At 47.8% G+C, this 16,712-nt stretch overlaps 1 protein-coding gene across 1 annotated transcript in view; it reads left to right on the top strand.

The window, feature by feature from the left end:
- The window catches only part of LOC146821159 (uncharacterized), a 43,589-nt gene extending 27,534 nt beyond the window's left edge, over positions 1–16,055 (top strand). Inside the window, exons 2-3 of the mRNA XM_085612108.1 lie at positions 3,532–3,802; positions 15,018–16,055. Coding sequence (XP_085468234.1) covers positions 3,730–3,802; positions 15,018–15,361 — 417 coding nt within the window. The 5' untranslated portion in view covers positions 3,532–3,729 and the 3' untranslated portion in view covers positions 15,362–16,055. The remainder of the gene's footprint in view (positions 1–3,531; positions 3,803–15,017) is intronic.
- Positions 16,056–16,712: the final 657 nt, after the last annotated feature.

Raw genomic sequence — 16,712 nt, 5'->3', positions numbered from 1 at the left:
AATATTCATGTAAAAATATTTATGTAAAAAATATACAGAAATGTAAATAAATGATATGCCTTAGGAATATAGTATAAAACTGTTCCTTTTTAACATTGAAATCAGCAGAGTGATCAAGATCCTATATAAGATGAATAGAAATGGGAAAAAGAAGGAACCATATTAGAAGCCTTTTGCCTTATTTTTACATGTTAAAAGAATTGTTGAATTATTGCTGTGTTAGAAAGAATTAAGAAACTTGAAACAACATGGTTTGCTTATTTTATTTAACAAGCTGTAATGACTGTTTGTAGCGTATAAAGTGTATTATAAAAATAATTTTTTGTAAATAATGTATATTAATTTTATAAATATATATGTATTGTTTATAGCCCTGAAGAAGTCCGCGAGGATGAAACGCGTTGGCTATGGTCTGTTTTAACATGTTTGAAAGAAATTTCTGAATAAAGGATTGAAGAAAAAAACAACTCTGCTGAAAGTTCATGTTTTTTTATGGAAAGATAATCTTTTGACAATTACTTGTGTCATAATAATGTTTAATATTTGAATTGTATTTTGGGTGCTGGACCATTGGATTGTGTTAGAGCTGTGGGACAGTGTCAGTGAACAGCCAGAGACATCGCAAGAGTGACATACATCCACATATCTGCATTTGAAGGATGTCATCTCATACAGACAGCTGACGGCAAGCTAGACACACAGATCACATGGAATGTCAAATGTACAGATCAAACACATTGCGATGAAGGGGTACACGTGAAAACAGAAAACACAGACATTGAGACGACGCAGATATGTCCTCATGTCAAAATATCATGTTCGATGCATACAGACACACGTTATGTGGAAATCCACATGTGGCATGGTGTGCGTAGATGTGTGCCATGCCCATCTACACACAGACACATGTTGGATGCAGCTACAGCAGATGCAGTTGACGGAACACCAACAGCAAGCTCATGGGAACACATGACACACACATGACAGTCACATCAGTCCACGCTGGTCGTTAAATGTCAATTGTTAGCGTCCCTGTGCCTGGCATCAGGGGACAGTTGCGGGTGGTGGTGACTGTGCCATACCAGTGATGCTGTGCTTGACACGTTTGTACTACATGCACACATTTGCAAAGTGTGAAGGGGAAGTGTGCCACATAGTGCCCCATCACACATGACATGTGTACACAGGTCATCACACATCAATTGTGCAAATACATGAGGAGACATTTGCAATATCACTGCCTGACACACCTAGGCCCTGCACATGTAGGACAGCAATGACAATGACTTGATGTACATCCTTGTGCATGTCTGAGACCTCCATTCCTTTCGTGTGCGCATTCTATCAACAGTGTAAGCGTGTGAAACGTACCGTACACACGCTCTGAGGGTGTGTGTACGGTCCGTATCATTAGAGTTGTGTGGCCGTAGGAGTACGCGTGGTATGGACCGTACACACGTACGTGTACTACCAGTGCCTACATGTATGTGTACTACCAGTGCCTACACGTACGGGTACTACCAGTGCATACACGTACGTGTAGTTACTGGTAGTACCCGTACATGTAGGCACTGGTAGTACACGTACGTGTAGGCACTGGTAGTACACGTACGGGTACGTGTACTACAAGTGCGTACACGTACATGTACTACCAATGCATACACGTACGTGTAGGCACTGGTAGTATACGTACGGGTATGTGTACTACCAGTGCGTACCCATACGTGTAGGCACTGGTAGTACACGTACGTGTAGGCACTGGTAGTACATGTACGGGTACGTGTACTACCAGTGCGTACATGTACGTGTACTACCAGTGCGTACACATACGTGTAGGCACTGGTGGTACCCGTACGTGTAGGCACTGGTAGTACACGTACGTGTACGCACTGGTAGTACACATACGGGTACGTGTACTACCAGTGCATACACGTACGTGTACTACCAGTGCGTACACATACGTGTAGGCACTGGTAGTACCCATACATGTAGGCACTGGTAGTACACGTACCCGTACGTGTACTACCAGTGCGTACACGTACGTGTCAAACGCACTGTGCAACTGGTGCCGTAGGGGTACGTGTGAAACGCACCGTACCTGTGTGTGGATTTGAAAATTACATAGGGGACACATAAGGGACAAGTTTTAGGCACTAAATGTATGCTGGTTGTCATGGATACAGAGTTTTCAGTTCAAATTTTTCCATCAGGTGTCCTGGAAAAGTCAGTTGGCCACAAAATACAATGTTGCAAAGTGGTTGTTGACTTGACATGATGCTCAAAATTTGAACGATGCAAATGCTGTCACTGGTGTATGTGGAAAGGGATTGGAGTAAACGTAAGATGCGAATGAATCTGACCAATCACTATGTACTCCTCCAAATGAATGCCCCTCAGCAAGACAAATATAAGTCAGCCAGAACCCATGAGAGGGCACTTGCCTGCACAACTTTCCTGTTGACAACACTGCTGCTGTCTGTGCTTCCTCTGGCACCATGTCAAGGTCTGTGGAGAGGGCCCAGCCATTCACCCAGGAGGAGAATGAGGCATTGTTGGATGTCATCCTCCCACAGTACACCAGCCTGTATGGGAGACCAGGGGAGCAGGTGAGTGCTGACTCTACTACCTTTGACTGTGCACCTTTTTTGTGACTGTCACTTCTGGCATTGTGTCCAGGTGTGACAGACATGCAATGTTGTTTAGAGTGGGTCCCAGGGGGGAATGGCTTATGTCACCCATGCAGAGCAGGATGTAGTTCATGTGTGCACTCCTCACTTGCATTGTGCTTACTGTGACATTCACTGCATAGTGCATGACACATTCAGCCTGGCTAATCCTGTGTGGCATTTTTTGTCTATAGTCCTGAGGTGATTCAGTGGTCCCACCGGTGTGACAGGTGACTGTACCCACAGATGTGTGTGAGTTGAGTGGAGCTGTGGTGAGAGTGTCCAAGTGATGTATACGCCCCCTGGACATTGATGTGTGTGAATGTTCCTTGTCATGTGGGTGAGTGTCTATGTGAAGTGTTGCACCACAGCTGCATGGAGGAGGCAACAGCTCTACCCATCTGATGTGAGAAGTAAGTCGTGCTGTGTGTCTGACTTGCTGAGCTAGCCCCACACCTGTGACACCCCACAGACAAGTGGCACATGTGCAGAGTGAGGTTTGTATCCGCTGTTGCAAATGGCATGTGATTGATCTGTGCCAGTGTGTGTCTGTGTACTCTGCTGAGGTTGTGTCAGTGGCCTGGGGCATGTAACTGCTTGGAGGTGCTGTCCATCAGCCTGGTGTTGCTTGTGATGCACAGTGTGTGCCATGATCATGGAGTGTGTTGCACCCCTCATGCCACCTGTGTACTTTCAATGCCATGTAGTGCATTGGGGCTTCCACAGAGGCCGATGTCCATATGACAAAGATGCTATTCCTTGGCAGCATCCTATGCCCTGTTCAACATATCAAAGATGTTCAAATGTGTGTCTCTCTGACATGGAGCAGGTGTAGTGATGTTGTCTCACTTTGTCATCCTCACAGTTAACTGCCTATGAGAAGGGGGAGATCTGGACGTGGGCCATCAGGGCTGTGATATGGGTGGAGGGTCGCAATCGGCGCCTAGCCCAAGTCCGAAAACGGTGGCAGGACATCCGGTGCTGGACCCGGAGGATCGCCCGGGTCCTGCTGGGGGACTCACCTCCACGCCCCCACGGCGGGCGCCGATGCCTGACCCACCAGATGAGGCGTGTCCTGGCGGTGGTCTTCCCTGACATGGATATGCAGTTACAAGAGAGACAGCAGCAAGGAGGTGGTAGGTACATGTGTGTTTGTTGTGTGTCACCAGCTTTTGGAAGTGCTCAGTTGCCTGGATACACTGCCAGGGTTTATATGTGCAGTGCATATCCTGTTCCCCCAAGTCAACCGTTGCTTTTCTTCCTCCCTTCCCCTCCTTGACATGTGTTCCCTGGTCTGTGTGTAATCACTATTGCACATGGTCATCTAGGCTGCCAGTTAATCCAAGTGCACATTGCTTTCTGCATCATGTGAGGGGGTGGTCTGTGACATGTGTCGGTACCTTGCCTGTGCCCTGTCCTGTTTGTTCATTTGGGGGTCCATATTTGTTGGCAGTGATGCTGAGTCTCAAAATAGGAGTGTGAGGTTTCAAATCAACAGACTTGCAGCATGCATGACCGATGTTGTGGCCTTAGACATGATGTGCATGAGTGGGAGATGTGCATAGTGCCAGGACGGTTGCTCATGTTACAGTCACATCATTCCAGGTCCATGGAGCAGTGTGTCCACTACAGTCCCCTGAGACACCCTTGTCTCGTAATCATGTGTTTCATCCAACACTGTGCCCATTCTCTGTGTGTTCAGCATAGGTTGGCCTCTGTGGCATTGTTCCCTGGCCTCATTTGTATTTATCTAAAGTGTGCTACATGTGTCCATTGGACAGGGTGACCCCATTTGGCTTGTGCATACTCACACTGGGCAGTGCCTGTGTGTCTATTTACAACTATCTGTTGATGGTTGTTTGTCACAAATATGTGTTGGCAGCCTCACGAGGTGATGTGGAGTACATTTGGGAATTCTTGATGCACATTTTTGTAAACCCCGATTAAGAGGTGTCACTTCTTGATCTGTCTCAATCACATTGTCTCAGGTATGGGGGGTTTGTGCGGGTGAGGCCTACATGTCCAAACCTTATGTCTCCTTGCCAGGTCTGACCTATGTGTGATAATTGTCTGGACAGACACTCAACATGCAGTGACCCAGTGATGTTGTGCAGGGTTTAATGTTTGTGCTTTGCATGTGTCAAAAGTGTAAATACATGATTCCTGCTCATCCATTTTTGGCACCAGTGTGTGGTCCAGATGCTACGTAGTTTTGTCTTTGTGTGCTGACATCTGTGTGGACATTCTCCTCAGTGCAGGTGTGCCTTATTCCAACACAATTGCAGGCCCATTAGCTTATGCATTGTCCTGTGTTTGGACATGTGTGCCACTCCACATGACAGGCAGTGGGTCAGATGTGTTGCCAACTGTGTCATCATGGTACAGATGGTCATGTGACAGGTGGCATGATTCAAGTTGTTAGTCAAAAAGTCTTGTACCTTGGCACTCACTACACTTGTCAACATGTCTTCATGTTTTCGCTGCTTGACTTTGATGTTTTGCTGTGAAGGACAATAATGTTCCTATATAAAGAGAAAAGGATAGCAATAGCCCATGTATCGGCTATAGAGAGTAAGGTGTGTCTCCAAGGTCAAAGTGAGTGTGTAGAGTGAGGAGAGGGTACTCCTTGTTGTGATACTGAGTGCCCTCACACACCCTTGCGGATGTTTAGCATCATCATTGGGCACAATTGCTCCTCGTGGGGGTGGCGCTGCAGTCCCTCACGGGCCCTTGATTAGGGGCTCTCTGTTGGAGTTCTTTTAGGAGTTGCCGCATTTGTGAGTGTGGGTGTGTGGGTCAGAGTGTGCTAGTGAGTGCAGGTATTAAAATTGAGACAGGGTCCAAAAATAATTTAATTGGGAGGTCCCTGGTTCAAATTAAAAAATTGGCGGGGATGGAGATGCACGATAGTGCTTATTATGAGAGGGGAAACTAAACAAAATAATGTCCCACTTCTCTCAACCCGTATGGTGTGATAACAAAAAGTGCTATAAGAAAAGTTAGGTCAACATGTTTCGCGCTTTAAGATGGTCCCTATTGGATCCAGGAGCGCTTCGTCAAGACCAAAAGAAGAAAGTTTACAAGGGTGGGTTCGGGAAGAGACAACCCGTAATCCCATCCGTTACCTAGGTCTGGTACGCTTGACAATTCGTGTTCAGAATCCGTTATTATACGAAATTCATGTTCTCAGCCTAAGGGGAGACATAACAAGGAAAAAAGGGGGGGGGGAGGAAAAAAGATAGAGGTAGTATTATATCAAGATTATTGATATTGCTCTGCCACGAGTGCACTGGAAGTGCTATAGTGCCCAGTGCATGAGGGCCCACCGAATGTTATACAGTGGTCATGCTGCTGAGGTGGCCGGGAAACCACCTAATAGGAATGGGCAAGTTGCCCATGGTTGAGAGTGCTCAAAGGGAAGAATAGCGACACACGAGGTGAAGAGATAACATTGAAATACGCCCCTGAAATAGTGCTAAATAAGTGCCGGTGTGCATCAATCTCGTTATGAGCGAAAGTGCGATGCTGCCTTACCTGGTAACAAGGGGAGGATCTGGTTCTAATAACCAGGATAAAGGCTCAGGTCTTAAAAGGTGGTACGCGTGCAAGGCTGTGGAGGAGATACCTGTGAGAGCCTGGTGCGGGGTGACCTAGCTGTTGAGTGCAGGGATCGAATGGTAACACTATGAAATACACCCCTAAGTAGCTATGTAAGTGCCCGTATGCAACCAACTGGGTAAGAAGATTGGTGCATGGCGACGGCGTCTGAGCATCACCAGGATGTAAGGAGTGGGTCCGCTGACAACGAGCAAGTAAGAGCTCAGGTTTTATGGAGTGAAGAGTAAGCCGTCCGTATATAATGGCTGTGGAGGAACTGCCGGTGGGGTGCGGGTGCGGAAGGACCAGGCTGCTAAGTGCACGGATCGTGGATCAAGCAGTGAGGTCAAAAATACAATAATATGTAAAAATAACAAAACATAAAGCGCGGGCGCAAGCCTACCCCCTCCTATTCAGTGGTGGGCTCCGTCAGCGTGAGCCGCGTGGTAAGGCTGCAAAAAGTAAAAAGTAAACTCGGTAAGTAAGCAGAGTTGGTACCTGGATGAAGGCAACTGCTGGGGCGTCCCGGGTAGCTGGTGCTCATACTTACATCGTCGTTAGCCTTACGGAGCGGGAAGACCTACCCGTGCGGTGGTTCAGCCGGTAACATCGGTGTGTGCTGGCCAAAGGTAAATATAGTATTTCCGGGTAGGCGCGTCTCCCTGGCTGTTGACGTCACGACGTCCAGCGCTACGGAACGGACTACTCGTGGGCGGTTCGCCGGGTGCTCTGATAGTGACTGCCGCGGCCATATTGGATGGGTAATAGACGGCCGGGTCGAACATAAGTATTAACGGAGGGTGCGAGGAGGGAGGGGCCCCTTCCTCCAAGTTCCTGCCGCTGCGCTAGACAGGATAAAATCCGAGGGATGTTAAAACCGGACTCAGAGTTATAATGTCCACAAACGGACTTAGAAGTACTCATCCCACAGATGGTAAACAGAATATGAACTCTAGCACGGACCACAGGTCACGGATGTCCCCGTGTTGATCCTGTGTGTGTGGACATGTTGTTTGGGTAAAAAAACAAAGGGGGAGTGAGAGGGGGATGAAGGAGAAAACCGCGCTGTTCTCTAGGTGTGTGGAGTATGAGTATGTGAGAGGACTTCTCTTCTAATTGTATGGGGAACTAAAGCCCATCTTGTCCATTAATGTCATGATCATGGGTGGATGACTCTGCCGATTGAAACAGTCATGTAGATAATGTGAGCCCATGCTCACCGGTACAGCGATAGACATTCAACATCATATTCATGATGCTTGATCTCGTAGATTGTCGAGTGGTGGTGCTCAATGATATGTTAGCTAAGATCATCTCATGATTGTTCTAACGAGATAATTCCACCCAGGGGATGTCATCATTCAATCCCCCATTATTACTTTTCAATTTAAACACCCATCGTTGTTCCTGCCTGAACAGTGTGGCTGCTGACCATGTGGGATTGGATTCAATGATGGTCCATCGCAAACTTTCAGGGGGGTGATTCTTTTCTAGAAAGTGGCTTTGTAGTTTGGTAGCTGTGCGTCTGCACCGAATCGTGCTCTTATGCTCACCGATTCGTGTTTTGATTGGTCTCATAGTCATGCCAATGTATCTTGAGCCACAGGGGCAGGTAATCATATATACACAGTTTTTCGTATTGCAGTTGGTGTGATGTAATTGCTTCCATGGTTTCGCAAGTCCCAGGTCAATTTCCTTGGTGGCGCTGGTCAGTGGACATACTGTACAGGACCCACATGGATAGTGGCCAGTTACTGGGGGAAGGTTCCACAGAGTTGGTTGGATTTTAATCGTATTCTTAGGGCGTGTGTGAACTAGTATGTCTCTTAGATTTTGTGTCCTCTTGAAAGCAAAGCGGGGTTTTGGGCCTGGTTGAAACTCCCCAGTCTCCAAGATCTTCCAATGCTTCTTAATTATCCTCTGAATTTTGTTGGAATTCGGGGTAAAAGATGTTACACATGTTAGTGTCTCTGAGATGGTTTTTTCTTTGGTTTCCAGTAGAGCTTCTCTATGGTTGTTTCTGGCTCTTTTCCGTGCTTGTTTTATAATTTTCTTTGGGTACTTTCTTTGCGTCAAGTTCTCTGTAAGGGTGTCTGCCTCTTTTTCAAATTCCAGAATGGTATTACAATTGCGGCGCAAGCGGAGGAATTGCCCAACCGGTAGGTTATTTCTTAGAGCCTTAGGATGGTGACTCTGGAATAGGAATGGTATTGATTCTGAAGACTGTGTGCCTACAAATTTAAGGTAAGGATTGAGTGTGTTCACCCATGTGAAGAAGGTTTGACATGTTTCTTCGTCCCCTTTCCAGAAGATGATAATGTCATCAATATCTCTGCGCCATAACATGATGTTGTTCTTATATGGGTTGGTTTCTGTCAAGATGTGTTCCTCTTCAAAATGTGCCATGTATAGGCAGGCCAGACTCGGCGCAAAGGTGCTCCCCATACTGGTGCCCTGTGTTTGGTGATAGAGGTTTTTTTCAAAAGCAAAAAAGTTCTCCTTAAGTGCTATTGTCGCACAGTCACAGATGAAGGTGACCGGAGTTGGTGATGTCCATGGGTCGATGTTCCGAAGGGCCTGTTCAAGGACCGCCAGTGTGGCATCTTGGGGAATGTTAGTGTATAACGCTTCCACGTCTAAGGTCACCAAGAGGTTGATAGATTCCGGTGTAGTAAAACCCTCAATGAGGTTGAGCACCTCAGTGGTGTCTCTCAGGTACGTCGGGGTCTCAGTTACCAGGGGGCGTAGAAACACATCACAGAACTTGCTCAGGGGTTCCAGCAGGGAATTAATCCCGGACACAATCGGTCTACCAGGTGGAGGGGAGACTCCCTTGTGAATCTTCGGGAGACAATAGAAATATGGTATATGTGGCTTGTTGTTCAAAAGGAATAGAGCCTCCTCCTTAGTAATCCATCCCTCTGCCTCTGCTTCAGATGTCAAATGTTGTATCATGGTGGAGAGGCGTGTAGTAGGGTCTTCATTGATGGATTCATAGTACCTTGTATTAGATAACTGTCGTAGGCATTCCTCATCATAGACATCTTTGTCCTGGACGACAATGGCGCCTCCCTTGTCTGCGGGTTTTAATATGATGGTATCATCCTCTGTCAGGTGTCTGAGGAGTGATCTTTCTTTTCTCGAGAGGTTGTCAAACGGGCGAGTAGGGACGATGTTGTTTATCTCCTTCAAGACAGCTTGTTCAAATGTTAGTACTTCATTTAAGGTCATGGCTGATGTGGGGGTAAATTTGGATTTATTCCTCAAGCCCGACCCGATCGATGGGGTCTCCGGTTTGTCTTGGAAGAAGGCTCTTAGGCGGACTTTCCGAAAAAACTGATGTAGTTCTTGTTGCAGGGTGAAGTCGTCTTCCTTCGGTGTAGGGACAAATCCCAGGCCCTTTTCCAGTAGTGCGTTCTCATCTTCAGTAAGAAGCCTTGAGGATAAGTTGACCACTAAGGTCTTGTGTTCTTGCTTCGAACAGAGAAGAGAAAAGAAAGATCACTCCTCAGACACCTGACAGAGGATGATACCATCATATTAAAACCCGACGACAAGGGAGGCGCCATTGTCGTCCAGGACAAAGATGTCTATGATGAGGAATGCCTACGACAGTTATCTAATACAAGGTACTATGAATCCATCAATGAAGACCCTACTACACGCCTCTCCACCATGATACAACATTTGACATCTGAAGCAGAGGCAGAGGGATGGATTACTAAGGAGGAGGCTCTATTCCTTTTGAACAACAAGCCACATATACCATATTTCTATTGTCTCCCGAAGATTCACAAGGGAGTCTCCCCTCCACCTGGTAGACCGATTGTGTCCGGGATTAATTCCCTGCTGGAACCCCTGAGCAAGTTCTGTGATGTGTTTCTACGCCCCCTGGTAACTGAGACCCCGACGTACCTGAGAGACACCACTGAGGTGCTCAACCTCATTGAGGGTTTTACTACACCGGAATCTATCAACCTCTTGGTGACCTTAGACGTGGAAGCGTTATACACTAACATTCCCCAAGATGCCACACTGGCGGTCCTTGAACAGGCCCTTCGGAACATCGACCCATGGACATCACCAACTCCGGTCACCTTCATCTGTGACTGTGCGACAATAGCACTTAAGGAGAACTTTTTTGCTTTTGAAAAAAACCTCTATCACCAAACACAGGGCACCAGTATGGGGAGCACCTTTGCGCCGAGTCTGGCCTGCCTATACATGGCACATTTTGAAGAGGAACACATCTTGACAGAAACCAACCGATATAAGAACAACATCATGTTATGGCGCAGATATATCGATGACATTATCATCTTCTGGAAAGGGGACGAAGAAACATGTCAAACCTTCTTCACATGGGTGAACACACTCAATCCTTACCTTAAATTTGTAGGCACACAGTCTTCAGAATCAATACCATTTCTGGACCTACTGATATCCCTAAAAGAAGGTTGTCTGATGACCACTAACTATAAAAAACCCACGGACAGGAATAGTTTACTCCTATTCCAGAGTCACCATCTTAAGGCTCCAAGAAATAACCTACCGGTTGGGCAATTCCTCCGCTTGCGCCGCAATTGTAATACCATTCTGGAATTTGAAAAAGAGGCAGACACCCTTACAGAGAACTTGACGCAAAGAAAGTACCCAAAGAAAATTATAAAACAAGCACGGAAAAGAGCCAGAAACAACCATAGAGAAGCTCTACTGGAAACCAAAGAAAAAACCATCTCAGAGACACTAACATGTGTAACATCTTTTACCCCGAATTCCAACAAAATTCAGAGGATAATTAAGAAGCATTGGAAGATCTTGGAGACTGGGGAGTTTCAACCAGGCCCAAAACCCCTCTTTGCTTTCAAGAGGACACAAAATCTAAGAGACATACTAGTTCACACACACCCTAAGAATACGATTAAAATCCAACCAACTCTGTGGAACCTTCCCCCGGTAACTGGCCACTATCCATGTGGGTCCTGTACAGTATGCCCACTGACCAGCGCCACCAAGGAAATTGACCTGGGACTTGCGAAACCATGGAAGCAATTACATCACACCAACTGCAATACGAAAAACTGTGTATATATGATTACCTGCCCCTGTGGCTCAAGATACATTGGCATGACTATGAGACCAATCAAAACACGAATCGGTGAGCATAAGAGCACGATTCGGTGCAGACGCACAGCTACCAAACTACAAAGCCACTTTCTAGAAAAGAATCACCCCCCTGAAAGTTTGCGATGGACCATCATTGAATCCAATCCCACATGGTCAGCAGCCACACTGTTCAGGCAGGAACAACGATGGGTGTTTAAATTGAAAAGTAATAATGGGGGATTGAATGATGACATCCCCTGGGTGGAATTATCTCGTTAGAACAATCATGAGATGATCTTAGCTAACATATCATTGAGCACCACCACTCGACAATCTACGAGATCAAGCATCATGAATATGATGTTGAATGTCTATCGCTGTACCGGTGAGCATGGGCTCACATTATCTACATGACTGTTTCAATCGGCAGAGTCATCCACCCATGATCATGACATTAATGGACAAGATGGGCTTTAGTTCCCCATACAATTAGAAGAGAAGTCCTCTCACATACTCATACTCCACACACCTAGAGAACAGCGCGGTTTTCTCCTTCATCCCCCTCTCACTCCCCCTTTGTTTTTTTACCCAAACAACATGTCCACACACACAGGATCAACACGGGGACATCCGTGACCTGTGGTCCGTGCTAGAGTTCATATTCTGTTTACCATCTGTGGGATGAGTACTTCTAAGTCCGTTTGTGGACATTATAACTCTAAGTCCGGTTTTAACATCCCTCGGATTTTATCCTGTCTAGCGCAGCGGCAGGAACTTGGAGGAAGGGGCCCCTCCCTCCTCGCACCCTCCGTTAATACTTATGTTCAACCGGGCCGTCTATTACCCATCCAATATGGCCGCGGCAGTCACTATCAGAGCACCCGGCGAACCGCCCACGAGTAGTCCGTTCCGTAGCGCTGGACGTCGTGACGTCAACAGCCAGGGAGACGCGCCTACCCGGAAATACTATATTTACCTTTGGCCAGCACACACCGATGTTACCGGCTGAACCACCGCACGGGTAGGTCTTCCCGCTCCGTAAGGCTAACGACGATGTAAGTATGAGCACCAGCTACCCGGGACGCCCCAGCAGTTGCCTTCATCCAGGTACCAACTCTGCTTACTTACCGAGTTTACTTTTTACTTTTTGCAGCCTTACCACGCGGCTCACGCTGACGGAGCCCACCACTGAATAGGAGGGGGTAGGCTTGCGCCCGCGCTTTATGTTTTGTTATTTTGACATATTATTGTATTTTTGACCTCACTGCTTGATCCACGATCCGTGCACTTAGCAGCCTGGTCCTTCCGCACCCGCACCCCACCGGCAGTTCCTCCACAGCCATTATATACGGACGGCTTACTCTTCACTCCATAAAACCTGAGCTCTTACTTGCTCGTTGTCAGCGGACCCACTCCTTACATCCTGGTGATGCTCAGACGCCGTCGCCATGCACCAATCTTCTTACCCAGTTGGTTGCATACGGGCACTTACATAGCTACTTAGGGGTGTATTTCATAGTGTTACCATTCGATCCCTGCACTCAACAGCTAGGTCACCCCGCACCAGGCTCTCACAGGTATCTCCTCCACAGCCTTGCACGCGTACCACCTTTTAAGACCTGAGCCTTTATCCTGGTTATTAGAACCAGATCCTCCCCTTGTACCAGGTAAGGCCCGGGCGCCGCAGCATCGCACTTTCGCTCTTAACGAGATTGATGCACACCGGCACTTATTTAGCACTATTTCAGGGGCGTATTTCAATGTTATCTCTTCACCTCGTGTGTCGCTATTCTTCCCTTTGAGCACTCTCAACCATGGGCAACTTGCCCATTCCTATTAGGTGGTTTCCCGGCCACCTCAGCAGCATGACCACTGTATAACATTCGGTGGGCCCTCATGCACTGGGCACTATAGCACTTCCAGTGCACTCGTGGCAGAGCAATATCAATAATCTTGATATAATACTACCTCTATCTTTTTTCCTCCCCCCCCCCTTTTTTCCTTGTTATGTCTCCCCTTAGGCTGAGAACATGAATTTCGTATAATAACGGATTCTGAACACGAATTGTCAAGCGTACCAGACCTAGGTAACGGATGGGATTACGGGTTGTTTCCTCCCGAACCCACCCTTGTAAACTTTCTTCTTTTGGTCCTGACGAAGCGCTCCTTGATCCAATAGGGACCATCTTAAAGCGCGAAACATGTTGACCTAACTCTTCTTATAGCACTTTTTGTTATCACACCATACGGGTTGAGAGAAGTGGGACATTATTTTGTTTAGTTTCCCCTCTCATAATAAGCACTATCGTGCATCTCCATCCCCGCCAATTTTTTAATTTGAACCAGGGACCTCCCAATTAAATTATTTTTGGACCCTGTCTCAATTTTAATACCTGCACTCACTAGCACACTCTGACCCACACACCCACACTCACAAATGCGGCAACTCCTAAAAGAACTCCAACAGAGAGCCCCTAATCAAGGGCCCGTGAGGGACTGCAGCGCCACCCCCACGAGGAGCAATTGTGCCCAATGATGATGCTAAACATCCGCAAGGGTGTGTGAGGGCACTCAGTATCACAACAAGGAGTACCCTCTCCTCACTCTACACACTCACTTTGACCTTGGAGACACACCTTACTCTCTATAGCCGATACATGGGCTATTGCTATCCTTTTCTCTTTATATAGGAACTGTATAACCTTACATGGAATAATTATATAACTTTCAGGAGCACTGGTACAGGACCTTTTTCATTCGCTCCTAGTCCCCTCTCTCATTGATTGGTTGCAAGGACAATAATGTGCCTGAATGTCAGATGTCTCCCAAGGAAGTGCACAAGAAACCACCTGTACACTTTCAGGGAACACGCTGGCACATTTTCAAGAAACGCACAGTTCGAATAAGACTATTTTTCAGATTACACATATCCATGGACCCACAGTGTGGTGGCATTTGGGTAAGTCCTTGGTTGTTGCTGATACCAACTTACGAGTGTCAAGTCATCCAGACCACCGTGGTCCCATGTATATGTACTTACTGAAACCCCATTTCTTTCTAACAGTGGCTTCTTTGAATAAGGCTGCCAGCTCATACAATGACTGTGTAAATGTAGTTTTGTGTGCACCTCCTTGTGTGACTTCTTTTATACAGGCACATGTGTGTTCTGTTCACAAAGTGGCACATTCACACCTTCTAAACATGTAGATTGTGTAAAGTGGTGTGATTCCCAAGGGATAACAACGTATTTCGTTTGGGTTTCCAAAGTACTTACAGGTCTCTGAGTGTGGGGACACCTTCAGCATTGAGGTCTGTTATTTAGCCTTGGGTGCACCAATACTGTTTCTTTCACAGTAAACAAGAGGTGGCATGCCTTCATAGTATTGCTGTGCTCAACTGTTCCCAGACACTAGCTTCTCAGTATATTTCTAAATCAAGTTTTTGGCTGTTGTGTCCTATTTTTCCTTGTTTCCAAGTGGCATGGTGGGTCAACCAACTGGGGAGTACAGGACTTACATATGTGCGGAGTAATCTAGATGTTACTCATGATGCATTGCCTGATATGCACTGTGACCTATTTTGTTTTGACTCATGTGTCAGATGTATACAGGTGACTGATTATTTTCTGTATCTTCACCTTGCCCACAGCATCATCAGAGGAAACCGAGGGAGACACCTGCACGGACCTGGAGGAGGGATCCAGCACTGGTGCCACCAGTGCTGGCGAGTCTGCGGGAGCAAGTGGCACGGAGGGCGAGGGGAGTCAGGTGGAGGACCTGTCTGGTGGCGAGACAGACTACGACGCTGACGGGTCAGAGGCTGAACTCATCGAGGGGGCGGAGGCTGCTACACAACACCTGGCAGCAGCACAACATCTATCCCCGCCTCCTCCATTCCCATCACCGCCCTCCCAGTTGCTCCGGTCCCTTCTGTCCCTGCAGGGCACCATCATGTCTCCTTCGTGCCAGGCACCGCACCCCCTGCCCCTGTGACCCCTGCTGTCCTCACTGCAGAGTCTGTGGACATTCAGTGGCAGTTGCAGGTTGGCCAGACATCAATGCTGAATGTCCTCCATGGCCACACCAGACTGCTGACACAGATGGTGTCGTTCATGGAGGGCATGTCAGCAGCGATGTCTGACCAACTGCTGTTGCTGAGGTCCATGGACTCTTCACTAACGGCAGCAGTGAGTCTCCTGCAGTGCTTCGTCCCCCCTTACCCAGCCCCATCCACACTTCCCACTCCCATGCCTGTCCCATGCACACCCAGACATTCCCAAGCTCGCACCCCACCAGACACAGGCAGCACACCACCACGTAAGGGCAAGCACACACCTCCTGGCACGCACACTCAGGGGGATAAAGGCACACCCACTGGGTCTGGGGCACACAGACATACACGCAGCCACAGTCTGAGTCTGCATGCCTCACTACCCAGTCCCTCCAAAAGCACTCCCCTTGGCTCCCCTGCCACACAGTCAGACAAGGAGAGCTACATGTCTGTGCTGGGCCTCAGCCCCACTGTGTCACCAGCCCGCAAACGGGCAAGGCACTCCCCGGGTAGGGGAGTTGAGTCCCCCGCATGTCCACCCCCTCCCCCAGTAGTGCTGCACCCCATCCCTCCGACCCCCCCCTCTCCTTTGTGCCTGTGGTTTCTTCCGGTGCAGGGGATACTCTGGACGCCCTGGCAGAAGTGTGCAGCGCCAAGCTCACCTCCACCTTTGGTGCTGCCCCACCCCCTGTGGCGGAGGCGTCCGGCCCTGCACCCACCACACCTACCCTTACACCTCCTGTCCCTGCAGTGCCTGGTCCTTCCCCACATGATGCCCCCCCCAGTCGACGAACCTGAGGGTTCCACTGTGCAGGCAAGCTAGAGGAGACGCGTGCCCATGTGTCCCCCCAAGGACTTCTATTCTGGACTGGCCATTGGCCTTTGTATATAGTGTTCTTGAAAAAAATAATTTTTATGCTGATTAAAGCATTTTCTTTTTACTTTGAACACTATTGCATTTCAGGTATTGATGTTGGTGCTGATGCTCCAGGAATTGGGGTTGTGGTAATGTGTTATGTTTCTGGCAAAGGTTCGAGTCTGATGGTCATGAGGTGGACCATGGGATCTGCGTGCCATCACAAGGTCTCTGCAAAGGATCTTTGGTCGTGTGTGTTATTTGTTTTTTCATACATTGTACCAAGGAGTGTCCCTTCCTCCGTGGCACATGACATCTTCCCTGCAGAGAGTTGCACAATTGTTGTGCTGACCTGTGTATACATTCCCTTTGTTGGTGACGGATCCCTTGAACTATGGCCATGCCTGCTCAGCAATGCCTCCGGCTGCATTGTGTAT

Source organism: Triturus cristatus, chromosome 6 (assembly GCF_964204655.1).
Source record: "Triturus cristatus chromosome 6, aTriCri1.1, whole genome shotgun sequence".
Lineage (NCBI taxonomy): Eukaryota > Metazoa > Chordata > Amphibia > Caudata > Salamandridae > Triturus > Triturus cristatus.
Note: the sequence above shows the minus strand (reverse complement) of the source record. Positions and strands in the feature narration are given on the sequence as shown.